The sequence below is a fragment of the Gobio gobio genome (genome assembly GCF_949357685.1).
Source record: "Gobio gobio genome assembly, chromosome: 7".
NCBI lineage: Eukaryota > Metazoa > Chordata > Actinopteri > Cypriniformes > Gobionidae > Gobio > Gobio gobio.
Genome location: NC_137103.1, coordinates 38,197,648 through 38,224,048, shown reverse-complemented (window position 1 = coordinate 38,224,048; position 26,401 = coordinate 38,197,648). Strand labels below are relative to the sequence as shown.

The 26,401-nt window shown below is 39.1% G+C and overlaps 1 protein-coding gene across 1 annotated transcript in view; it reads left to right on the top strand.

Annotated features, from left to right (window-relative positions):
• The window catches only part of nalcn (sodium leak channel, non-selective), a 115,249-nt gene that overhangs the window by 75,904 nt on the left and 12,944 nt on the right, over positions 1-26,401 (top strand). The window contains 21 exon segments of the mRNA XM_079821184.1: positions 8,933-9,069; positions 9,494-9,635; positions 9,932-10,005; positions 13,402-13,503; positions 13,640-13,709; positions 13,811-13,902; positions 14,337-14,459; positions 14,657-14,713; positions 15,369-15,489; positions 16,885-17,016; positions 17,390-17,557; positions 19,685-19,754; positions 19,757-19,777; positions 19,780-19,788; positions 19,882-19,987; positions 21,455-21,575; positions 21,660-21,758; positions 21,845-21,938; positions 24,526-24,632; positions 24,715-24,789; positions 24,972-25,091. Coding sequence (XP_079677310.1) covers positions 8,933-9,069; positions 9,494-9,635; positions 9,932-10,005; positions 13,402-13,503; positions 13,640-13,709; positions 13,811-13,902; positions 14,337-14,459; positions 14,657-14,713; positions 15,369-15,489; positions 16,885-17,016; positions 17,390-17,557; positions 19,685-19,754; positions 19,757-19,777; positions 19,780-19,788; positions 19,882-19,987; positions 21,455-21,575; positions 21,660-21,758; positions 21,845-21,938; positions 24,526-24,632; positions 24,715-24,789; positions 24,972-25,091 — 2,040 coding nt within the window.

The following is a 26,401-nucleotide window of genomic DNA, read 5'->3' as shown; positions in this document are numbered from 1 at the left end:
CAGTCCAGTGCTCGTCTTCTCATTAACAGTGTTTTTCCTCTTACTGATCCTGTTGAATTTACATTTTTAAATGAAATTGACTGATAAACACCCTTATGAAAATTAACCATGGTTTTAATGTAGTAAAAATGTAGTAACCATGTTTTTTTCATTGGATTGATTACCATTTGTATTACCACAGTTTTACTATAAATACCATGGTTAAACTATGGTTAGCAAAATATCCATGGTTGTACAATAACCATGTTTTTTTTTGTAGTAAAACCATGGTTAATTTTCGTGAGAACAGTATTAAAATAGATTGCGAATGAATGCGCGGTAAAGAAATCTAACGATGTTAAACATTTAATTCATTTTAAACAGTAACGTGTTGACAGCGAGACTGCTTTGTTAAATGTTGGCATAAATGTGTGAATTACATACAGTGAAATAATAATGTGTTACATTTGTATAGCGCTTATCTAGGCACTCAAAGCGCTTTACATAGATGGGGTGAATCTCCTCAACCACCACCAATATGTAGCATCCACCTGGATGATGCGATGGCAGCCATATTGTGCCAGAACGCCCACCACACCCCAGCTGATTGGTGGAGAGGAGACAGAGTTATGAAGCCAATCATATATATATATTAGGGATGCCACAATTCTCAATATAATATTGAACCGTTCGGTACGGCATTCACGGTTCAATACACGCTTGTGAATTGCGTTTTTTTTTTCGGTTTTGCATTTAATTATTTTTCTACAAATTCTATAATTTGCCTCCATCCCAATATACTGAACAACGCGACATACATTCACATCACAGGTGAGTGGTAGAGTTATACTCACGGAACACTATAGTTATTCACAATCACGAAAGTTCATTATTTGCATGCGTTTTAAAGCCTTGCCGGTTTCATTCGCGTGCACGGTTTTAACATGCGCTTTTCGGAGCGCGCGCACTAAACTCCTGTCAAACATGTGATTACAGGACTAAATAGTCGTTTTACTGCGCTAATACTGTCAAATACACACAAGGTTAACATAAACACAGTCGTATGTCTAAAGTGAAAGTAAAATCGGCGTGTGTCTGTATATTAGATGCACGCAGGACTTAAATTGACAACAGCGCAGCCTAGTGAACACGCGATCCTTAAAGGGACAGTTCACCTCTAAAATTGTCATTATTTACTCACTCTAATATTGTTTCAAACCTGTATTCATTTCTCAATGCAGAATTTTCATTTTTGAATGAACTATCCCTTTGATGTTAATACAACAACAAAAGACAAAGAGAAAATCACTCAATGCTCTTGACTGAAAAACTAATACAGGAGCTAAGAATCAATTTAAATGTTATAGTGAAGTCTATGTACTGTTTTATTTTTACATTCATTCATTCATTCAATTTCATACTTTAATGCTGCTGTACTGCTCTGAGCTGCCAGTGTAACGCCCGTTTCACACATACTCCGTTTGCAGTGCGTATGCGGTGCATATTTTTTCCGTACCCATGTTAACGGATTACAGCTTTCACTGCACGCGGATGCTGCCTGTCAATCCCTTCCAGGTGCGGTGCGGCTGCAGCAGTGCGGCGATCGTTTCCGTACCGAGTCTATTTTTTGCTGTGCTGCACTGCTGAATTAAAGTGACAGCACATTGTTCACATTAAAATAAACATGTACTGACGCGAAAATCTAGTAATAGGGCTTGGGCGTCGTGACGTCATTACTTGGCGTGGCGGCCATGTTGATGACCTCCTTTACTGCTACTCGGACTACTACGCACTGTTTATAGATGTACTACCTCTCAGTCGTGTGTCTTAATTTGATTAATTTCGTAGAAAATGGATTAACTTTCCACCGCTTTCCTGCTTGGAGGCGCAACCACGGAGACCAAGGTAAAAGGTTAACGTTAAATAGGCTTCATGATCTGCAGCTCCTGAACCCATCCATTTGTGAACTGCATATTTCATATGGATCCAAACCGTTAATAGTTCCGATTTTGTCCATATACCAGTCCCTGGCTTCCCTATTTAACGTATCCCGGTAAATTCCACATCCTTTTCGGGATTTTAACATAGTTTTTCTTGCTCCCAACTCTGCTTCTCCTCGTTCGATTTGCTGTATGTTTTCATTCGCGAGGCCATCAACATGGCTGCCACGTCCCAGAATGCAACGCGGCACCCAAGCCCTATTTTACCACAGATGCATATCATTTAAAATATACTCTGTTTCAAAGTCAATACGTTGCTTTTTTTCTCGGGTAAAGCAAAGAAACGACACCTTACCTCGCATGTAGGTAAAACATGTGAAATAATGGATAGCACTCGTACGTTCTTGGAGGTAGAAATACAAAGGTCTTTATGACCTGCTTTTAAAAGGGTTTAAAAACGAAAGAAAAGACCGGAATTGGCTGTTTTTGTATAGCCTATTGTAAGTTTCTAATTTAAAATGTTTATAGGCTATAACTTTTAAATGTTTTGCCACTTGTGTGAGCTAAATCTAAAGTAGGCTATAGGCTATATAAATATAAAGTTACTAAAACGTTGTTTAAATGTACTACGTTAAAAAGTGACATGACATCTATGAAAGTGTAAAGAATTGAGAATTGCAATTCTGACAAGCCATGTTCAGTAACAACTTTTGGATTTGAAATAAAAAAAAAAAAATGAATAAATGCTGTGTTATACAATGTGGTATACAACCGCGGATCAGTTGCGCGCTACAAACGCGGCATATATGAAAGCACAACAGCGCGTGCTGCTCCTGCACCGCATACGCACCGCAACACGCACCGCATACGCACTGCAGACGGAGTATGCGTGAAACGGGCGTAAATCTTTATATATATATATTTATTTTATATTATTCAATACACTAGGATTACAAGGTTTTTTTTAAAGTAAAGATCTAAGTTTAAGGTAGGTTTTTCAATTATTTTAAGTAAAATAAAAAAGAGTATTGCAATAAAAAAAATTCTTTTTTCTCCTTAACCTCTAGCTGTTCCTGTCGCCTAAAAATAGATTAACAAAAAATGTATGTGACAAGCCATCAGAACCGAACCGAACCGAAAACCGTGGTTAAAAACCGAGGTATGTATTGAACCGTGGACTAACTGTATTGTTGCATCTCTAATATATATATATATATATATATATATATATATATATATATATATATATATATATATATATATATATATATATATATATATATATATATATATATATATATATATATATATATATATATGGGGATGATTAGGAGGCCATGATCGACAGAGGCCAATGGGCAAATTTGGCCAGGATGCCGGGGATTTTTAATGACCACAGAGAGTCAGGACCTCGGTTTAACGTCTCATCCGAAGGACGGTGCTTTTTTACAGTATAGTGTCCCCTTCACTATACTGGGGTGTTAGGACCCACACAGACCACAGGGTGAGCACCCCCTGCTGGCCTCACTAACACCTCTACCAGCAGCTACCTAGTTTTCCCATTTGGTGTCCCATCCAGGTACTGACCAGAATAAGCCCTGCTTGGCTTCAGTGGCTTTTAGCTTCTTGGGCTACAGGGTGATATGATATCACAGGAAATGATTGTCAATGAAAAATGACACAGAATAATGACTCAAATATTTAATACAGATGAATAAATATGTTAATTCTGATCTTATTCGTCAGGTCTCACACACACTGCAGTGTCGTGGTCACTAGATGAGCACTGACACTGTGCTGTGAAATAATCACGTATGTTTACGAGCCTCGGCATATGTTGGATTAAAAAAACTATAAGTTCCTTTGAGTTTGGAAAATCCTGTACACCGTAATTATCAGAATACTGTATCTCTTCTAACTCCTTTCTCTAAATAAAAAAATCCAGATTTTGAAATCATCCTCCAGATGCTTTTTTAAAGAGGCGTTTGTTCAACTAGGTGTTAACAGCACATTGAAAATATACATAATCAGAAGGTGGTTCGACGCGCACCGGTATTCAGTTCTGCTGTGATAAAGGTCTATTGCTCTGTGTTTTGCTTTCGTTTTCCCTGTTCCTGTTCACCTGTGTTATCATCCCTTGCTTTCCTTGCTTTTCCTGGTTTGAATTCCGCACCTGTTTCATGTTATGTTGATTAGTCCCTGCATGTATTTAAGCCCTTAGTTTATTTTGTTCAGTGTTTGGTGTTGTTCATTGACATTTAAGTTGATGTGACTGCTGAGTTATATTGTAAATAATATTTTCAGTTATTTTCCTTCGTCGTGCAATCATTGCAGCCCATTGGACAGTTAGTTGCCAAGGCAACAAGACATTTTAAGTTTTTCATCAGTTTATATTTTATTTTATTTCAGCATTATTTCTATTAAAGTTTTAGTTTTAGTTGACAACAACAAAACTGGACCAGGGCTGTCAAGCTCCCCAAAAAAATGTAGTCTGTACAACACTACAGTGTAAGATTTACAGGCTGAAATTAAGTTACTACTCGCAGAAAATCTTTGAATTCAAAAACGTATTCTTTTTAAAATGACACCAAGCATAATTGGTGAATACAGGTTTGGAACAGCATGAGGGTCAATATAAGATGAAATAATTTTGGTTTAGCTACCAGATTGGAGTAAACAGGGCGGTGTGTGTGGCGTTGCAAAGCAGGGAGTATGCTTCACTTTAACTATTTATACTACAGGGATGTAAATTGTGTTGGTATTACTTAAAGCGCCTGTTCTCTCCGCAGTGCTCTGTGTCTGTGTGCGAGCTAATCAGAGGCTGTTGCCGAGTAAAGCGCAGAGTTGAAGCCACCCTGCAGAGTGCAGAGCTATTGATTGGAGCCTTGGGGACTTGTGAGATTTCAAACACACACTCTTTTACAATAAAGTTGCCCTGAAACATATGTAGACTTTGTTTTGGATAGGAGATGGGGAAATCCAACTTTGCTCCTGTGCAGACTAAACCAGTTTTTATGTTTTCCACCAAGCTGTCAAGACTATGAAAGCACAGCAAGCAGTCGGTTTCTCAATGCTTTCCTTCTCTCTTAAGTACTATTCATACCAAGACTAAATATTTGTTGTGAATGTTTGTTGTACTGAACAATGGGTCCATTTCACAATGGCCACAAACATTCGTCCAGACTGATTTCATGCGCTTTTAGTTACATTGCACAGTCTAGCATGTTGGTGATTTCTAAAGCTATTTTTCCTGACATGTCACATTCGGTTTGAGTAGGCGGTTACTCTCCCCCCGATATAATGAAAACATCAAGATCCGTGTTGAGCACATTTCCTCTTGGCTCAAGCATCCAACGGCATCGTCCTCAATGCAGGCTCTCAGCAACATCAGCACAACCTCTCCACAGTAGTGCTTCACTTCCAGCCTAGTACATGACCTGCTATATGTAACTCAATGAAAGAACAGCATGTGTGGTGCACTACTAATGTCTGAATGTATGGACAATTCAAGCGATGAATGAAAAAAATCACAAGTCATAATATAATGCAGCACAGACGTTATTCGATTTCTTTCTTTTTGTCGGTTCCTCTTGGTTCCTCTTGCCAAATGCTTTTCATTTTCTGAAGGCTCCAGGTCAGCTGCTAATTTCTAAAGATAAGCAGTCATGAGAGAACCTAATTTTGGTGTTTCTCACTCCTAATCAGAAATGCATCATATTTATCTACAGGCACTCAGACGCTTCCAGCCAAAGAATTTCACTATGTTTCCTTTCATATGTAATTAAATAAAACTAATTGCCCTCTGTTATTCGTGACATTTCTGTTTGTTTGACCAGTTTTAGCCTGCTTGTGTGAATGTGTCCTTATTTTGTTTTTGTTTTGCTTCCCTAATAGGCATTATGTTGGTAGATAGTGAACCAAAAATGGTTTGTGGGTTTATTTTGAGGGTCCTAGTGAGAAAATAAAATAACCATATATCCATGCATAAAGGCACCAAACCACCAACTGCTCCCCGGGCGCGGCAGCAATATGGCTGCCCAATGCTCTGGGTGTGTGTTCACGGTGTATGTGCACTTGGATGGGTTAAATGCAGAGCACAAATTCCAAGTATGGGTCACCATACTTGGCCACACGTCACTTCACATCACTTCTTTTTTCAAATTTTGGTACAAATTTATGCAGGGCTCTTTACATCCATATTCAACGAGTCTCTTGCTACATCTGTTGTCCCCACCTCCTTCAAACGATCCTCCATCATCCCTGTACCTAAGATCAGTAAACCCTCTTGCCTAAATGACTATCGTCCAGTGGCTCTCACATCTTTAGTCATGAAGGTCTTTGAGAGACTCATTAAAAACAATATTTGCTCCTCCATTCCTGACACTTTGGACCCTCTTCAGTTTGCCTATCGTCCCAATAGATCGACTGAAGATGCCATTTCTCACGTCCTTCACTCCTGCCTCACTCACATCGACAGCAAAAGTGGGAACTATGTCGGGCTGCTATTTATTGACTATAGCTCAGCCTTTAACACCATAGTTCCCATTAAGCTAACACACAAACTCCTGGATCTAGGCCTGAATTCTTCTCTCTGCCTCTGGATTGAAGATTTCCTCACTGGCAGACCCCAGGCGGTGAGAGTAGGCCAGTTCACCTCCACCTCCATCACCCTGAGTGTTGGAGCTCCACAGGGCTGTGTACTGAGTCCCCTGCTCTACTCTCTCTACACCCATGACTGTTTGTCCACACACAGCTCCACCTCGATCATCAAGTTTGCTGATGATACTGTTGTCCTGGGTCTCATCTCCAACAACAATGAGACGGCATACTTGGACGAAGTGGAGCAACTGACATCATGGTGCCAGGACAACTGTCTCTCTCTGAATGTTAACAAGACCAAAGAACTGATTGTGGACTTCAGGAAGAGACAGCATCGGTCATACTCCCCTCTCATGATCAGCGGGACACCGGTAGAGAGAGTGAGCAGCTTCAAATACCTGGGTGTGAACATCTCCGAGGATCTGACCTGGACTACACACATCCAGACACAGGTGAAAAAAGCCAGGCAAAGACTGTACCACCTGCGCCAGCTGAGGAAATTCAGGGTTTCACCAGCCATCCTGAAAACTTTCTATCGAGGGGCGATAGAAAGTGTCCTGACTCAGTGCATCACAGCGTGGTACGGGAACAGCACCAGTCACGACTGCAAAGCCCTGCAAAGAGTGGTGCGCTTATCCGAGCGCATCTCAGGCTCAGCTCTCCCGTCTCTGCAGGACATCTACACCAAACGCTGCAGAGGTAGAGCTACTAAAATCATCAGAGACATTAATCACCCTGCAAACTCTCACTTCACCCTACTGCCATCTGGTAAGCGCTTCCGTAGCCTGATGGCAAAGACTGAAAGACTCAGGAGGAGTTTCTTCCCCCAGGCCATCAGACTCCTGAACTCAGTCACGTGACTTCACTTCACCCCGCACACGCATAAACATCCAGTTTAAAAATTAACATCCACATACTGCCATTGCACTGCACTTTACTTTCCTATTGTTACTGCGTAACAACCTGTAATAAACCTTGCACATTATACTTATTTATATATACATATATATATATATTTTATGTTAACCACTTATTTTTAAGTCTACAGTTTATCTCACTTATCATATCCACATATTTTTTATATTTTTATTTTATCTTATTTCCTATTTTTATCTTTACTTGATTTATTTATAATTCTACTTATGTTAATACTTTTTATTCTAATTTTATTCTATTTCTATTTTAATTTCTTGTAACTATTATTTGCACTGTCCATGGAGCGGACCTGTTTACATTTCACTGCCAGTTGTATATTGTGTATATAACTGTGTATGTGACAAATAAAACTCTTGAATCTTGAATCTTGAATCTTGCTGCAAGGTATAAGCTAGATAAAATTAAAAAGATTCCAACATAGACAGGTTGCATCCTCAAAACCATAAACAAAACTACACAATATACTGTAAAAATATAGTATTGGTTAACTTGCAAGGAGGATAAACATGGTTTGTGCCAATCACTGTTTTGTGCCTTATTGGCTTAAAATTTTTTAAATGAAAACATTTAAACATTAGTTTATAATGACATATTTGTTCGATTTATTTTTTGCATGTTAAACAGTGTCGGTGTTGTATTGGGTTTCCACTTGATGTCAATGTAAAATCTGGGTCCTGAAGCAAAACTAGTTGACAGCCAGTGTTGTAATGGATGGAAAACTGCATTGAGGCTGTGCGCTGCTGCCATCTTTGGACAGCCTAGCAGAACAGCACCCTATTAACATAACGTTTTGCTTTTAAATCCTGGCAAACGAACATCTTGTTCTCTAAAAGAAATATTAAGTAACCAATGTCGTCATTGTTAGGGTTTTGTTAGCATTAGAGTTGTTGTTGTTTTAGTGAATTAAATTGTAGTTACATGTTTTTTGTTTGTTTGTTTTTTAAATCAGTAATGCGTTCAGTTGATATTTTTTCATGTGCATTCATAGGTGTGTTTAGAAAATATGAAGCAATCTGCCATCTTAGTTACATCTTATTCACTTTAATTTATGCATCTCTTCTGACAGGAGAATGAGAAGTGATCCTCTAGCGTGCTCCGGCCTAATCATCTGAGGCCTTTATGTTGCTTGATAGACATGGGGAAAGATAAAAGGTTATGGCACATAAAGTCAGTTAAGCCTCAGAGGGGCACATTAATTCAGAGCAGTGCACCATACAGGCTAACCCTTTCCTCTCTCACCAGCAGAAGTGAGGAACTGAATTTAAAATACACCATCTTTGCATTCTACTTGAAGACCAGCCGAGTTTCCAAAAGGGGCAATCAGAAGTAGAGATGGATAACTTATGTCATTTTCGGACTGTCTACAAAATGTTTTGAGGGCTATGTGGGAAAACACAATGTGGCCCTATCAGTGTCTCTCGGTTGAGTCACAGAATGAGACATTTGTTTCAAGTGAGTCTCTTGGCTTCTCTCCACAGCTGAAACAGAGCGAAGCCAATGCTGATACGAAAGAGAAACTTCCACTGCGATTACGGATCTTTGAGAAGTTTCCCAATCGACCACAGATGGTGAAAATCTCTAAGCTGCCTTCAGACTTCACTGTGCCCAGAATCAGGTACTGTGTGAACTGAATGATACCTTTAGATTTGACTTGTACTTTTTCATTTGATGGATGATAAAACATGCAAAAAAATAATATATATATTTATAGGATTTTGGGTATCATTGGGCTCTTCGCCTAGCAACGCCATGGCAACCACCCACAACACCTTAGCATTGTGGCAGCCAGTTTTGCATGGGAAGCATCAATCAGATCTTTGTCAAAAAATAAAAAATCTTCACATTTGGGATTTACATTTGATTCTAACACATGAAAGATTCATTCTCCTAAAAGCAACAAGCATACTGGCAAAGATACTTATTCCTTTACACTGAATGCCTTCTACTTCGTCCTCAAGAATCCTCTGAAAACATGAAGTCCCTTGTGTGTTTGCGTGTGACCGTTTCGTTATGCGTGTGCCCGTGGGCGTGTGCCACAGGGAGAGCTTCATGAAGCAGTTCATCGACCGACAGCAGCAGGACCCCAGCTGTCTGTTCCGTCGCCTTCCCTCAGCGTCGTCCTCATCCTGCGACCATTCCAAGAGGTCTGCCATTGAGGATAATAAATACATAGATCAGAAGGTACCACACTCCATCACTCCCACAGTCTGCCCCCTCAGTACACACAGGGACTAAACAATAAGCTTATGAATGTTCTGAAAGGAACTGATCTATTTCCCACGCAACAAGACCTAAATAACCAGCAGTTATATAACAATATTTTGATGATTATATTGGGATGTTTTTGTTTGCTGATATCAAATTCGGTTTTACTCACATAATAATACGGTAGTTGTTTGTAAATGTATATGCCTGAATTATACCGTGCATTATTGATCTGTGTGCATCTTACTGTGAAAACCTCTTTTTCTTCCTAGCTCCGAAAGTCAGTATTTAGCATCCGAGCCCGTAACCTCATAGAAAAGGAAACCACTGTCAATAAAATTCTGCGGTAAGCTTTCTGATTTTCAGCAACTTGTTGTTTATCAGCTTTATTTTATTTTATATTTTATTTTACTATTTCAATTATATTATGATATTATGCTTAGTGTTATCCTGGCAAGGCAACAAAATTAAAAAAGTCAAAACGAATTGATCACATTTATTTAAAGTATAAATCATGATTTTTTTCGTTTTTATGTGGATATTTGCATACAGACAGTTAGTGAATGAGACCCACTGGCTTTTCCATCAAGCAGAAATATTCAAAATGTGTTTTGATTAAGATATTTATTCATATTATAGATATGTAATTCTCTGTGTTTTGAAATGAACAGCATTGCTTTCTTTCTGGCTGTCATAGGCAACAACAATTAATTCCTATGCAGGATAAATGTGTTTTCATTTCAACCCTCCATTTTCATGATTTTGACTCCATGTTTGTCATCCAGCCAGCCCAGCAGTCAGAGCCAATAATGGCGTCTCCTTAACAATATAACTGTTAGTGGGTCACCTGTGAGCGTGAATGTACAAATTAATATTTTAAAATCTGCCAGCGATGCAGCCAGATATTCCCACATTTTGCTTGAACCGCTCTCGTCTCTGTCGTTAAGTTTCAGGTCACGTCGATGCCGTCCCCCACCTCCCTTGTGTTACACACACTCATACACCTCACCTTGTCCACCCCTCCTCCTCCTGCTAAGCAGACAGACGGCACATCAGTAGCCATCCCACGTCGTCTGTGCCGTCTGGGGCATTCGGTCTATCTGCATACACACATGCGCACGCACACACTCTTCATCAGCCAGGCACTCATCACTCTGAGTGGCCATAAATAAGGGCGACATGTTCTCTTGAAGCTGAAATTGTCATTAGCTGTGTTCTGGTACATGACTCTGCAATTAATGGACAATAGAGAGGCGGCGGTGAGCAGCAGGCTTTTCAAAGCATACATAGATCAGCACTGATTCAGAGCATAAACTGCCAATGGGATCTCAGCGGCGGAACAATCTCCCAATACCAATTATAACAATAGCCTCACCAGTTACATTTCATCTCAACATAGCTTTGAAAGATTTTCTTTTAATAAACCATCAGAGCACACCACAATGTACTGCAGTACTGCAGGGTTTTTTTTTTCTTTTGTTTTATTCAAAGACTTATTCTTATGTTATTATATTATATGTTATTCTTATTATATGTTTTGTTACCTGTTTCTTCAAAAAAAAAAGGTGCAGTCTTTGTGAGAAAATTACTATTCCTACTTTCCAGAAATCATACTTTTACATCTCAAATCCAAAGTTCATAACTTAAAATATATATTTAAATGTACCACATCACAAAGTAAAAACAGTGTTTTTTAAAATATTAAAAAAATTTCAGAAAATGAATAAATATATATATATATAAATATAAAAATTGTCAACTACATATTAAAAGTGTAGTATTTTAATTTAAATAAAAGCTAAATTTAAGTTCGTTTTTTTTTTTTAATTCAATGAAACCAGTGTTGCCAAACAGAGTTGATTTAGCGACTTTTCAGACCCCTTTAGCAATTTTTTTCCAAAAAAGCACCTAGCGACAAATCTAACGACTTCTTGGACAAACCTGATCTAGTTTCCAAGACTCAACAGTACTGCCACGCAAGCACAAGGTCTTGCTTTCCCACTTCACACACACCTCTGTCTGCGTCTTCTCTGTTCAGTGAGTGGCTGAGCCTGAGAGGAGCAGCGCATTCAGTTAAAATAGATATTCTATTGCTTCTAACCTGAGCATAGCCGAAATCACAGCACAGCCATTGTCTTTATCTTATGTATATGGTAATTTTGCCAGGATTTTAGTGCAGATTAACAGCTTGGAAGGGAAAGCTGGTTAACGTAGTCTTAAAGGGGTCATGAACTGCGTTGTTTTATTGTTTTATGATGTTTCCTGGGGTGCACTTATAATGTTAGAATGCTTTTTACATCAATTTGTCATAATTTATAAATAAATGGCATTTTTCCTACCCTGATTTTATTTTGAACACTCCGTTTTAAGGGGCGTGTCTGCTGTGAGACTTCAGTGTAAACTCCCACTTAACCAATCGTGAAAGTGTTGCGTCACATTTAGATCTATGGCATTATATTTAGATCTATGGCATTATATTAAGATCTTGGCATGAAAGGTTGCAGTGATGAGCATTGTAGCCGATCACAGACATGTTGAGTGCATGAAAGCAGCAATTGCAACTCGGTTCCTGTACACTAACGAATGCTTTCATCTTCACTAACAGTGCAAACGCTATTCTCCACTCGGTTCTCCTCTGGTGTCCTAGATAAGAGCAGCTTCCTCCATCTCCAGGTCACCCATCTCAAGGGTGTTGCTTTGCTGACCGCTTAGAGGGTTTCGACCGTGCTTGCTCTTTTAGGGAAACTGCTCTTTTACCTGTTGAAGCGCCCAGGGATGCGATCACTGCACTTATCTGTGCACGTTTTGCTCTTTGGCGAACACACTGTTGAATGTGCCGTGTATCCAACAACGAACACTCCCAGACTCAATGAAGGCAGATCAGCAGAGCGCTGTGAATACAATACTCCGAAGCAAAAAGCTGAATGAGCGATTTGCCGGCAAGCTTATATACCCGTATGTCCAAGTGATATCCCGTAACATCAAACATGACTGATAGAGAACCTCATAAACCTATATTAAGTGTGCCAGATTTTTCCTTGGCGATTAATTCCCTCCTACTGCTTCATCTTCACTTCACTATTAGCCTGAATTGTTAGTGCACCACAGGTCACATTTTACCACTCTGAAAAAAGGATTAATTAGTTTCCTCTCCATGGGCATCCCATTCCTTAGAACTGTTTCCACCTGCACAACACAGTGTAAGCTAATAAGACCCATCTGCTGTGTCGGACGTACAAAGAAAACATGACTTACGGGGAGTTCACTGATGATCATCACATAATCTTATACATTTACAGTATGTAAAACTCTTTTGAGTAATGCATTACTCTACTGAACAATCCAGCATTGCTAGTCATCAGGTATTGCTGATTTGCTGTTCAGCATAATGTATGTTTTGCATGCTGGGACCAGCATGGGATGCTGGTTTGCTGGTCTCAGCATGGGAAGCTGGAGAGCTGGTGGCCAAGCTACCCCATCGCAGATTTTCTTGAGAACAGCCAGACTATACCGGTCCACCGGCTATACAATACCAGCTCTAATCATCATAAATCACTTTTGCAGTTTGAATATATGCAGTAAGACTTAAGTTTTAAATTAGAAGTCAGTTTTCATTTAAAGTTCTTAAATAAATAAATATTGGATGGACAGCAAAACAAGTCTCATGGTTGCATTTTTTTATTCATAATTTATTAATTTGCTCTTGACCAAGTAATGATGTGTCTGTTTGTATTTTTTTTAGAGCCTGCACCAGACAACGTATGCTGAGTGGTTCCTTTGAGGGTCAGCCAACTAAAGAGAGATCCATACTCAGTGTCCAGCATCACATCCGCCAAGAACGCCGGTCAGGAAAGCACATTAACATGCTTTCACATTCTCATCTATTTAATTTATTAAAGGAGCACTGGATGGATGCATATTAATAAAGTGCACTACAATATGCTAATGTGCACTGCATTAACCCACTATTTTTGGCACAGGTCCCTCAGACATGGCTCTACCAGCCAGAGAATCAGCAGAGGGAAATCCCTGGAAACACTCACTCAGGATGTGAGTACACACACACACACACACTTGGATATCACTGAGTAATAGCTGACAGTGCTATCTGTGTCTATCTGTGATCTCTAACATGCGTGTGAACTCTTCAGCACTCCAGCACGGTCCGTTACCGTAATGCTCAGCGTGAGGACAGTGAAATCAAGATGATACAAGAGAAAAAGGAGCAAGCTGAAATGAAACGGTATTTCTGCTACTCCATTCACTTGCCCTGGCATGTGGTCAGTTGAACAGATCTTATCTCCTCCCCCCCAACCCCTCTCCCCTAACAAAACATGCCATGTGGGAGTTATTACACCTTATCTTTCTCTTGTACTGTATGCTGATGGTGGCATAGTGCCATCGGTACATGACAAGAAGACATATTGCATAGAAGCAAAGCTTTTGTTTCTGGTTGGCTGTATATATTTGCCATGAACAGTGGGACTATAAAAGTGAAATGATTTTTATCTGATTTACAGATACAGTATGCTTTAAGAACTAATAAGGTCCCTTCTGTGCACCCAAGATCTTTCTATGTTCATACTTTATTTTTGATAAAAGCAATGTTTGCAGCAGATGAGATTTTAAAAGGATTTATGTCTCTGATGCCTTTTTTTTGTTGTTGTTCATTTACAGAAAAGTCCAAGAGGAAGAACTTCGGGAAAACCATCCATACTTTGACAAGCCACTCTTCATCGTTGGTAGGGAGCACCGCTTCCGAAACTTTTGCAGAATGATTGTGCGGGCCCGCTTCAATGTGTAAGACCAAAGCTAATACAAATCCATTGCATTATATTTTTAGTTACAGTAGCATTTTCATACACATCAATGAGATGACTAATCCCTTTGTACCATAATCACAGAAACAAAATGCCATGTCGTTTCACAAACTGTTGTGTGTTTATGTGTTTTCCATTTCTTTGCTGACACTGTGTTAATGGGCTTTTTATGAATAGGTCTAAAACGGATCCCAATACAGGCGCAGTGAACAGCACAAAATACCATCAATTATAGTAAGTCTGTAAATGTTTAGGGCCTTTGCGCTATGATAGCTGGATAATATACACAAAGTTTTTTTTTCATATTTACAGGAAAAGGTAGTTAAGTTCAGAATAAAAAATGATAGCAGCATACATTTACATTTACACTTACATACACTTGCATTACTTAAATTTAATGCATATGAAATTATACATTATTTAAATTGTCAAATGTGAATACATTCTGGTAGAATTTATCTAGAAATAGTGAAAAATACAAAAAAGTACAAAAAACATATGAAAGCTTTACAGTAATGAGAATTTGGAGAAGAAATGTTCTTAATTGTCTAAATGGTTGTATTTCTTATTTTTTCCCCTCAAATTTTTGGGGTTTCCTGGAGATTCCTTAATTTATATGTCTGTTTTGATTCTAGAAATACAATATGACAATGAGCTTTGTAAAGTTTTGATCTGTAAGACATGCCAGGGTGAGTTAATGTGGGATTTAGATGAAAACTTTTCGGCTGCATTGTCCAAGAAGGATTTCACCAGTTCCAAAGATCTGCAAAATTAATACAGTTACATAAGCTCAGAATGTATGAAAAGAGTAGGAGAAATGCAGAGTAGAAAAACCATGTTTTGGCGCATTCAACCTGCACTAAACCTTGCATGTGTGTGTGTTCTCCAGTGATTTGCTGGGCTTGGTAACCTATCTGGACTGGGTGATGATCGTGGTCACCATCTGCTCTTGTATTTCCATGATGTTTGAGTCCCCTTTTACTAGGGTCATGCATGTCCCTACCCTGCAGGTATTCTAAACCCAACCAGTCACCATTCTATCCCACACAAAACATCCGACTAACTTTTTTACCCTGTAAATATTCCTCATCTCTTTCCTGAAGGCTGGTCATCATGTCTCGTTTTTGTTGCAGTCCAGCACTTTTGATTGCCACTCCGACTAATTTTACAATTTTGAGGACATTTGATCATGATTTAGGTTACTTTGGAATTTACTTATGTTGACTTTGAAAGTGAATGTTTATATGGTGCCTCTGTTTCAAAGATTTTGTGCTGTCATTTATGACACTTTTTCAGATTTAACTGAATTACCTACTTCTCTTGAAAGTCTTCTGTCTCTCTGTCTACACCTCTTTTGTGTAGATTGACATTCCACTAGACAACTGTCTATCATGACCTAATCTTTACCTGATAAAGATATTTAATTGAAAGATATTTATCCTGGCCTCAGTTCTGTGCCCCGACACTCCCATTGTTAAAAACTGCCAACAAACAAGGTTGCCAACAAACAAGGAAATGTTATGACATATAGTTACAGTATTTTTATGATGAAATATTTGTGACTGCTGGCTACAAATTGAATGTAGAGCTTGTTTATGTTCCCCAAAATCTTGTCAATAGTTGTAGTCCCTTTTGAAAAAACAAACAAAAAAACAGCATATGCTGGTTAGGTATGTTTTGAAGTATGACAGCTGGTTTAAGCTGGTCCTTAGCTGGTCATGAGCTGGTTTAAGGTGGTCAAGTGCTGGTCCTAAGAAACTAGCTCCAGCTCAGGACCAGCTTATAATCATCTCTGGACCAGCTTAAACCAGCTCATGTCCAATTTAGGACCAGCATAAACCAACTCAAACCAGCTGCCATGCTTCAAAACACACCTAACCAGCATATGATGTTTTTTTTCAACAGGGTTATGTTACATTTACACCTTCGCATAGAAGCTCACTTTAATAGTTACTGTTTTGCAGTTAAAATGTATTACAAAATGGATTGCTCAGAATTGAAAGTCTGATTAGATGATTTCTTTTCATTGCCTTGATAAAATACAGATAAAAATGTGACTGCCAACACAATGTCTATAAAATACAGAAAAACACACACCTGTAACCATATGCTCTTTATTAACGCTGCTACATTGCTTAGCAACCATAAAAAGTGCACTGTTAGACTGATAAACTATATTACTTTGCAGAAGAATTGTTGATAATTGACAATAAAATGTAACTAATACAAATTAATAAGCCACTCAAAGCTCTATGTTGTCGAAATTTACCACAGGCTTTAGGCATTTTACCTTGCGTTGTGCCTAAGAACACCTCATATACCTGTGGTAAAATCACTGAAACGCATGAAACACCACTAATTTTCATTGTATGGTATTGTATACTAAACCACACCTTTCCCTACAGATCGGAGAATATGTCTTCGTCATCTTCATGAGCATTGAGCTGAACCTGAAGATCATGGCAGATGGTCTGTTCTTCACTCCCACTGCAGTCATCCGAGACTTCGGTGGCGTCATGGACATCTTCATCTACTTAGTAAAACTCCATTCTCAGCTGCTCTCCTGTGAAAATCCCACTTTCCGATGCATGCGAATGGCAGCCTTTGATCGGATTACTCACTTCTCTAATGAGGCTCTGAAGATCACTTTTTAATGACCCTAAACAGTGCTTCATTTAAATGACCCCAGTCACTTCAATTTCATCCTGTTTACTCATTTTAAAAGAATTCTGCCAGTTTCACACAAACATTGTTTGCATTTAATATAACAGCCTACACCTCTGACTGTTCCATTGCATTTATATTAATAAAGCAATATAAATGTGCCATAGCAAAATCATCTGCAGAATCAAGATCAGGAATCAGTGAAGAGATGTGCCCTTTAAGTTGATCTTTCTGCCCACTCTGTAGGTCAGTCTGATTTTTTTATGCTGGCTACCAAACAATGTGCCTCCTGAGTCTGGTGCCCAGCTCCTCATGATGCTACGCTGCCTACGCCCACTGCGTATCTTTAAGCTGGTGCCGCAAATGAGGAAAGTGGTTCGAGAAGTCCTCAAGGGTTTCAAAGAGATCTTCCTGGTGAGTGAGCAAACAGGTCCACTTCCTGCCCATAGTCGCTCAGTAAAAAGAGAGCAGAGATGACTGGTTATTTGATTATTTATTCTACTAAGATACAGTGGGGCAAAAAAGTATTTTGTCAGCCACCAATTGTGCAAGTTCTCCCACTTAAAAAGATGAGAGAGGCCTGTAATTTTCATCATAGGTACACTTCAACTATGAGAGACAGAATGAGAAAAAAAATCCAGAAAATCACATTGTCTGATTTTTAAAGAATTTATTTGCAAATTATGGTGGAAAATAAGTATTTGGTTAATAACAAAAGTTCATCTCAGTGCTTTGTTATATACCCTTTGTTGGCAATGACAGAGGTCAAACGTTTTCTGTAAGTCTCAACAAGGTTTTACACATTGTTGCTGGTAGTTTGGCCCATTTCCTCCATGCAGATTTCCTCTAGAGCAGTGATGTTTTGGGATGTCGCTGGGCAACATGGATTTTCAACTCCCTCCAAAGATTTCTATGGGGTTGAGATCTGGAGACTGGCTAGGCCACTCCAGGACCTTGAAATGCTTCTTACAAAGCCACTCCTTCGTTGCCCGGGCGGTGTGTTTGGGATCATTGTCATGCTGAAAGACCCAGCCACGTTTCATCTTCAATGCCCTTGCTGATGGAAGGAGGTTTTTACTCAAAATCTCATGATACATGGCCCCATTCATTCTTTCCTTTACACGGATCAGTCGTCTGGTCCCTTTGCAGAAAAAACAATCCCAAAGCATGATGTTTCCACCCCCATGCTTCACAGTAGGTATTGTGTTCTTTGGATTCAACTCAGCATTCTTTCTCCTCCAAACACACATGTTGAGTTTTTACCAAAAATTTATATTTTGGTTTCATCTGACCATATGAGATTCTCCCAATCCTCTTCTGGATCATCCAAATGCTCTCTAGCAAACTTCAGTCATGTACTGGCTTAAGCAGGGGGACACGTCTGGCACTGCAGCATTTGAGTCCCTGGCTGCGTAGTGTGTTACTGATGGTAGCCTTTGTTACTTTGGTCCCAGCTCTCTGCAGGTCATTCACTAGGTCCCCTGTGTGGTTCTGGGATTTTTGCTCACCGTTCTTGTGGTTATTTTGACCCCACGGGGTGAGATCTTGCGCGGAGCCCCAGATCGAGGGAGATTATCAAAATTCAAAAGTACAATGGCCTTGTATGTCTTCCATTTTCTAATAATTGCTCCCACAAGTTGATTCTTCACACCAAGCTGCTTACCTATTGCAGATTCAGTCTTCCCAGCCTGGTGCAGGTCTACAATTTTGTTTCTGGTGTCCTTTGACAGCTCTTTGGTCTTGGCCATAGTGGAGTTTGGAGTCTGACTGTTTGAGGTTGTGGACAGGTGTCTTTTATACTGATAACAAGTTCAAACAGGTGCCCTTAATACAGGTAACGAGTGGAGGACAGGGGGAGCTCTTAAAGAAGATGTTACAGGTCTGAGAGCCAGAAATCTTGCTTTTTTGTAGGTAACCAAATACTTATTTTCCACCATAATTTGCAAATAAATTCTTTAAAATCAGACAATGTGATTTTCTCATTTTGTCTCTCATAGTTGAAGTGTACCTATGATTGTACCTATGAATTACAGGCCTCTCTCATATTTTTAAGTGGGAGAACTTGCACGGTGGCTGACTAAATACTTTTTTGCCCCACTGTATGTATTGGTTGTGATAAAATTTTAGCTTATTATGGCCATACTATGTTCTTTTAACATTTATGTTTTAGCATTATAGTTTTACATAAGTTTTCCATGTCTTTTATTGTAGCTTTGTTTCAGTAGATGATATTTTGGTTTCTGAATCTTCGAGTATGTTTACATAGAACATCAAAGTGTTTTATTTTAATTTTGTGGTGGTATGCCCCCTTTAATTGCAAGGCAAGTTGCTCTCTTCTTTGCAGTAGTAGCATGTAATGCATTAACTCAGAATTATTTGTCCTGGAGATTTCTTTATGGACCTTCTTTATTAAAGCTTTGCTCCCCTTGGGTACTTTTCTGTGAGCTTATTATAGTGTTACTGTATATGAGAGTAATGGACTGACCAGATTTTGTGGAAAAGCCATTTTGCTGTAGAATGGATTATTGATTTCTCAAACAGGTCTCTATTCTTCTACTGACACTAATGCTGGTGTTTGCAACCTTTGGGGTGCAACTCTTCGCTGGAAAACTTGCAAATGTAATGATCCCCATATCTCCAGAAAGGTACGAGGAAATTCTTGCAACTTTTCAAACTGTGTTCAGAGTGGAGGCTCTTCTTTACTTCATTAAAATGTTGTACTTTGTGGACTTTTTCAGAAGACTGCCACGGCATCTTTAGAATCAATGTTAGCATTTCAAAAAATCTGAATTTAAAGCTCAGGCCAGGGGAGAAGAAACCAGGATTCTGGGTGCCTAGAGTCTGGTATGAAACGGAACAAGAATGTTTATACAGTATATATATATGTTTTTTTTAACAACTTAAAACACTTAAGCAAATGCATGGCAATAGCCCTGGCAACCACCCACCTCCCCCATACCTCACCCCAAGGACACTTTAGCAACTCCTCAGAACAAAATAACCTCATAGGAATGCCCTGGCTACCAATCAGAACACAATAACATATCATAGCATAGCAATGTCGTGGCAACTACCGTAACAACCACACAGCAATGCCCTGGAAACCGCCAGTGACTTTTGCAGGGGCCCGTTCAGATTTTATTTAGAAATTTTTCACATTTAGCATCCAATTAACACAAAATAAAATGTACTTTTTGATATCAACTTTTGCTTTTCACAACAAACTCAATTAATTTTCTTTTAAAAGCACTGAATACTTCAACAAAAACGAACCTGTCACACCTTCAGTGTTGAGGTCTTTTTGAAAAATCCCTGTTGTAACATGTAATCTTTGACAGCACTAACCAGTATGATGAATGCTCTCATCGCATAAACATCCCCACATTTTCATCATTAAATCTTTCATTTGTATTTTCCCCATAAGCAATAGTCAGTGTTGCAGTACAGTTGTACGGTTTTTCGTGGGCACAAAACAGGGGGCTGATATATCTTTCCCTAAGGCATAAACACAAACAACACACAATCATACACCCACACATCAATGAGTCTATTATTGCTCTAGAGATTCTTGGCAACACAATGGCAAATTATTTGTAAGATATTAAATAATAAAGACCACCACCCATGGGCCCATAGCACTTCTAGAACGGTCAAGGCAAGGTTTCTGCTAAGGCTAAATAAGAGAGAGAGAGAGAGAGAGAGAGAGAGAGAGAGAGAGAGAGAGAGAGAGAGAGAGAGAGAGAGAGAGAGAGAGAGAGAGAGAGAGAGAGAGAGAGAGACTCTTGTATCTTTGAGCACTTTGCATGGTAACAGGAAAAGAACAAGGCATTTGATCCTCTAAGTATTGTGGTATTGTGTTTGTGTTCAGCCTGTAGAGCAACATGTCTTTAGTCCTCTCTCTCTCTCTCTCTCTCTCTCTCTCTCTCTCTCTCTCTCTCTCACACACACACACACACACACACACACACACACACACACACACACACACACACACACACACACACACACACACACACACAGGCAGACAGGCAGGCAGGCAGACAGACAGACAAACACCATCACATTTTGGTACATTTAATACCTAAGATTACAAGAAGGGAAATTGTTGTTTTGTAATGTGTTGATCTGTGTTTCTTGACCTTAACCAACTCAGAAGAACAGTTGACAAAAATATATTGTTTGTAAGAGTCACATTTCAAAAATGCCCTTTGAATGCATTGCTTGGTTTAATGTTATTGCTTTAGGCAGAATATAACAAATAAATGTCTGTTTCATCTTTCACCCCAATACATTTTTGTGCTGCTGTTTTAGGGCAAACCCTCGAAACTTCAATTTCGATAATGTGGGCAATGCCATGCTGGCTCTATTTGAGGTGCTATCACTGAAGGGTTGGGTGGAGGTGAGAGACGTCATCATACACAGAGTGGGACCGGTATGTTCCTTTTTTGACAGTGACCTCTATATTACTAAACTGATTGATCTGGACTGTACTGATCAGGACCTTCGAATGTCTCAGATTCATGGCATCTACATCCATGTCTTTGTGTTCCTGGGCTGTATGATTGGGCTCACCCTTTTTGTTGGTGTTGTCATAGCCAACTTTAATGAAAATAAGGTAGGGCAGTTTTCTTACTGTTAGCTGATTAGTTGCTATGTTTGTTGGATGATCTCTGATCAGATGTGTTGAATGTGTTTGATTAGGGCACTGCTCTTTTGACTGTGGATCAGAGGAGATGGGAAGATTTGAAAAGTCGTCTGAAGATTGCTCAGCCCCTCCACCTCCCCCCACGTCCAGGTAAGTGCTCACTGGAGGTCTCCACGATTAAAATGTCTATTTGTTCACAACCATAAAGTTGCTCTTAAAAATCGAGTTAAAGTTGTCTGAAGGTTCCATAACAAAATCACCTAGCAACCATACCTTAAAATCCCTGGTAATAACACCAAATTAGACACACCAAGTCAACACCAAATATCTGTAGGAAAAATATATTTTCAACTTTTTTCCCCATGATACCATAATTGTTTGATTAACATTAATGAAACAAACAGCCAATATATTAAGACCTACTGTACCGCACGGATCTAAAATAATGTGACACAGATGTTTTTCCCAAACAGTTAACCAAATGTTCACATAAGACATTACAGATAATTTTGCGTCAATACTCGCCAAGACAGATATTTTAAAATACTGTAATTCTGTATCGGAATATAGCACTGTCTGAGGCATCTTTGTGCAAACACGTTGGATCTGTCAGTCAGTGCGAGTAAGACCGTTTTCATTTACAAAAACGTACAAATAAATATACTTTTAGATGTTTAATTGCTATTTGGAGCATTGGGATCGCTAGACGAGGGCTTAATGAACTAATTTTTGTGAAAACCTAACAATCGACCAAAATCAACATTTTTCATTTGTTTTGTCTGTAGCTCGAAAATATCCTGTGTGCATTACAACTCATTTTGCCAGCACGGGTCACATATTTTAATTACATTAAAGTGTAAACTACATCAGACTGTTCGATATTTTGTCCATCAAAAACATCTGAAGATAACTAAAGCGTCTTTCAAAGGGAGTTCTGCAGGTAACTGAGGTATCATTGAATCCTCCAAAATGGTCAGACAGCCACAAAGCGACATTTCAGTGGTGCGCAGATAAACGTCACCAGAGTAGCGAGTGCATTATTCAGCAGCAGCCTCTCCATCTCTCATCTCTTTCTTTCTCTTTTTTCCCTCCCTCCATTTTCCTTTCTTCCTCTCCTGGCTAATGAGCCATCCCTGCTTTGCATGTGTTTCATGAAGCATTTAATCAGCTCTCTTCTGCCGTAGTAGAGAACAAACTAAATTTAAGCTTTCAGCGGTGGGTACACCCCCAAGGCAATCACACACTTGATAATAACCACTCCACTTCTGAGTCAGAAGTTATAGCTGCCTGTAGCATGAATGACTTTGGGCTCTGTGGGCACCTTAGAGCCAAAGAGAGAAGAGCGATTCTCCCTGTGTCTCCCGTAGATTGACTGACTGATTGATTTGGCAGTCGTAGGCTCTGCGGTGACGGCGGTAGCTCGTTATGTTTTTATGTTTGACTGCCGTTGGCTCGCCTGGAAACAGACACTTCAAAGACATGTTTCATAACAGCAGGAAAGAATAAACACAATTATCATAGTAGGCAATTATCCAGGCATATTTTATGTGGCAATTAGACACAAAAATGCTACAATCTACTGACATATTTGATTGATATGTTTTGAACCAAACTCCAAAGGCTGCAATGGACAGATTTTCAGTACTTTTCTTTTCTTTTCTAGTCATTAAGTACGTCTGACTTGTTCAATTATAATTTTAGCCAATGAAAAATCATGCGGCAGTTCTTTGTAAATTGCAATAGAATTGTTCATCTATGCCGCCTTTGTAAACAATGGGCTGAACCAATGGCTTTTCACTATCAGCATGGAGGCAGCGTGCGCTTCCTCAATACTGATAACTGAAATCTAATTTTGTTCAAACAAAATGCATTTTGTAAGCCACACTGCAAGTTACACAACCTTCCTACTACAATTAAATCTCCCTCAAACTGTGTTCAAATGTGAATAATGGTTTACTTCCTTTCTTTTTTTCTTGTTCTATCACTATCAAGCATAATTAACATCCACATATTCAGGTGGTCTTTAGCAGTCTCAAAAAGCAAACATCCTTACTACTACCACTACTACCACTACTACTACTACTACTAATAATAATAATAATAATAATAATAATAATAAAATAATAATATTTAGGGGTCCAAGCATCAAAGGTTCTTCTTCTTTATTTTTCTGCCCTAAAAGTGTATGGGCGTCAGAGACCATAAATCGTGATAAATGCTATAATAGTATATAAATAATAGTAAAATAATACTGCTGCAATAATGTTCAGTGCATGCTGTGGATGGCAGTAGCCGGAGCTTCTTTTGTGCTTCCTGCCAGGTAGTCTGCACACTGTAATAACAGAAAAATCAATACCTTAGTCAGCACTCGGCAGTCCACATCAATTCCAACTCTATTGAAACCAGCTTCAAATAATCTGTCTGCGTTCTTTGGCTGTTGAAATGAACTTGTGATTACAGTGCATGATGAACGACACTCAGACCTTGTGACCTTTAGCTAAAAGACAGCAAAACGATGATGTGGCAGATCTGTAAAAGCAAGGCCATTGAATGAACATTTGAGACAATTTTCTCTCAGTGAGTCCTTTAACTGATGATGAAAGAGAGCACAGAAATTATTCTGAAGGTCAGGGAATTTTGACCAGGTCTTTGTTTTATAACCACAGTATCGAATCATTCCGAAAAGCCCTCATTTTCTGTTCTTTCAAAACTGACATTTCTTCTCTTGCATTTGCAGAAAACGGTGGATTCCGTGCAAAAATGTACGACATCACCCAGCATCCTTTTTTCAAGCGAGGTATCGCAGTGCTGGTGTTAGCACAGTCTGTCCTTCTGTCTGTTAAGGTGAGGAGGGTTACAGGAACAAAAACACACTTTTGTTGTATCTTAGCACGAACATAAATTCATTTTTGTGTATGTGTTACAGTGGGATGAACTCGACCCGGTTACTTTTCCCTTGGCCACAATGTCTGTGGTTTTCACTTTCATTTTCGTCCTGGAGGTAAAGATGTTACAGTACATTTTAAAGTCTATTTCCTATTCTTTCATGAGTCAGCCCAAGCAAGATTTTTTGGCAGCCACAAAAAAAAAAAAAGTTTTAAAATTCACCAGAGGCTTTGCAGTTCATGAGGTCTTTTGGAAGTATTGTACGGTCATGACATAACTACATTTCCTCTGCTGCAGGTGACTATGAAGCTGATAGCTATGTCACCAGCTGGATACTGGCAGAGCAGGAGAAACAGATATGACCTACTGGTCACATCCCTGGGAGTCATATGGATCATTTTGCACTTTGCTTTACTGGTACACGCTAAAATATCATGCATTTTCAGAAAAGGGATTTTATTGGCACCTTTTACCTTTTATTTAAGTTTCTTTTCTTTTTTTTACATATCTTGCACAAGAGCATATATAGTGGGGTCTTCTGATCAATTATATGTCCTAAAGGGGACCTATTATGCAAAATTCACTTTTATAAGATGTTTGAACACTGATATATGTCCGCAGTGTGTGAGAACAACCAGCCTATAATGGTAAAAATCCACTCACTCATTTTTTTTATAATTCCCATAGATCAAAAGCAGTCTCTTCAAACGAGCTGATTCAGATTCCCCCTTACAACAACGTCATTGCCCACACCCAGAGCCGGTGAAGATCTCCCCAATTAGCATAGACAGCCTTGAGTGAAAAGCACAAAGTCCTCCATTTCTGTGTCCTCGCTGTAGCAGCTGGAGTTGTACATTGTCTGCGCCAAATGTTACATGCATTCTGAAGAGAATGCACATTTAAACAAACAGTCTCCAGTCCTGGATGGTTAATCATACATTTGGGACTCTGCTCAAGCTGTCACATCCGTCTTTTCACCTTTGTTACAATACAGTACATAACACAAATGCAATAACATGTTATAAAAGCAAGATAACAAGATAAATTATAACCGTAATTAAACTAAACTAAACCTGATCTCCATGCAGCACATTTTTTTTGGCTCTGTAGGCATCTTACAACAGTTGTCACATGAGCACACATGTACAGCGATTTATAGATTATCATGATGGAACATGCTAATCAGTGACTTTGAAGATAGTAAACTCCACATCAGCTACATAAATTCATCAATTAACCATTCATAAACGTCCTGTTGTCACTTCTTCTTGAGTCTCTCCATCATTGTCCAACTCCAGTTCGAACATATAAGGCTAAACACCGCTACTGACAGTTTCTGACATTTTCAGTGCGTGAGAGTGTCCTGTTTTGTTGTTGCCAGAGCATGAGCTATTGAAGCTCCGCCCTCTTCTTGAAAGGGGGCCGAGAGCACCAGCTCACTTGCGTTTAAAGGGACACACAAAAACGGCGCCAGGCCCTGCTGATTTTTGCTCACCTCCAAAAAGTGGCAATTTTAACATGCTATAAAAAATTATCTGTGGGGTAATTTTTTGAGCTAAAACCACATACACACCAGAGACATCAGAGATCTATTAAAAAGGGACATAATAGTTCCCCTTTAAGGGAAACAATATTCCTCTTCTTTTCATTTTTATAAAACTCATATTAAAACTTAATTGTAATGAAAAAAAGAAAACAATTGCTTTTTTTAAGGCACTTACACTCAC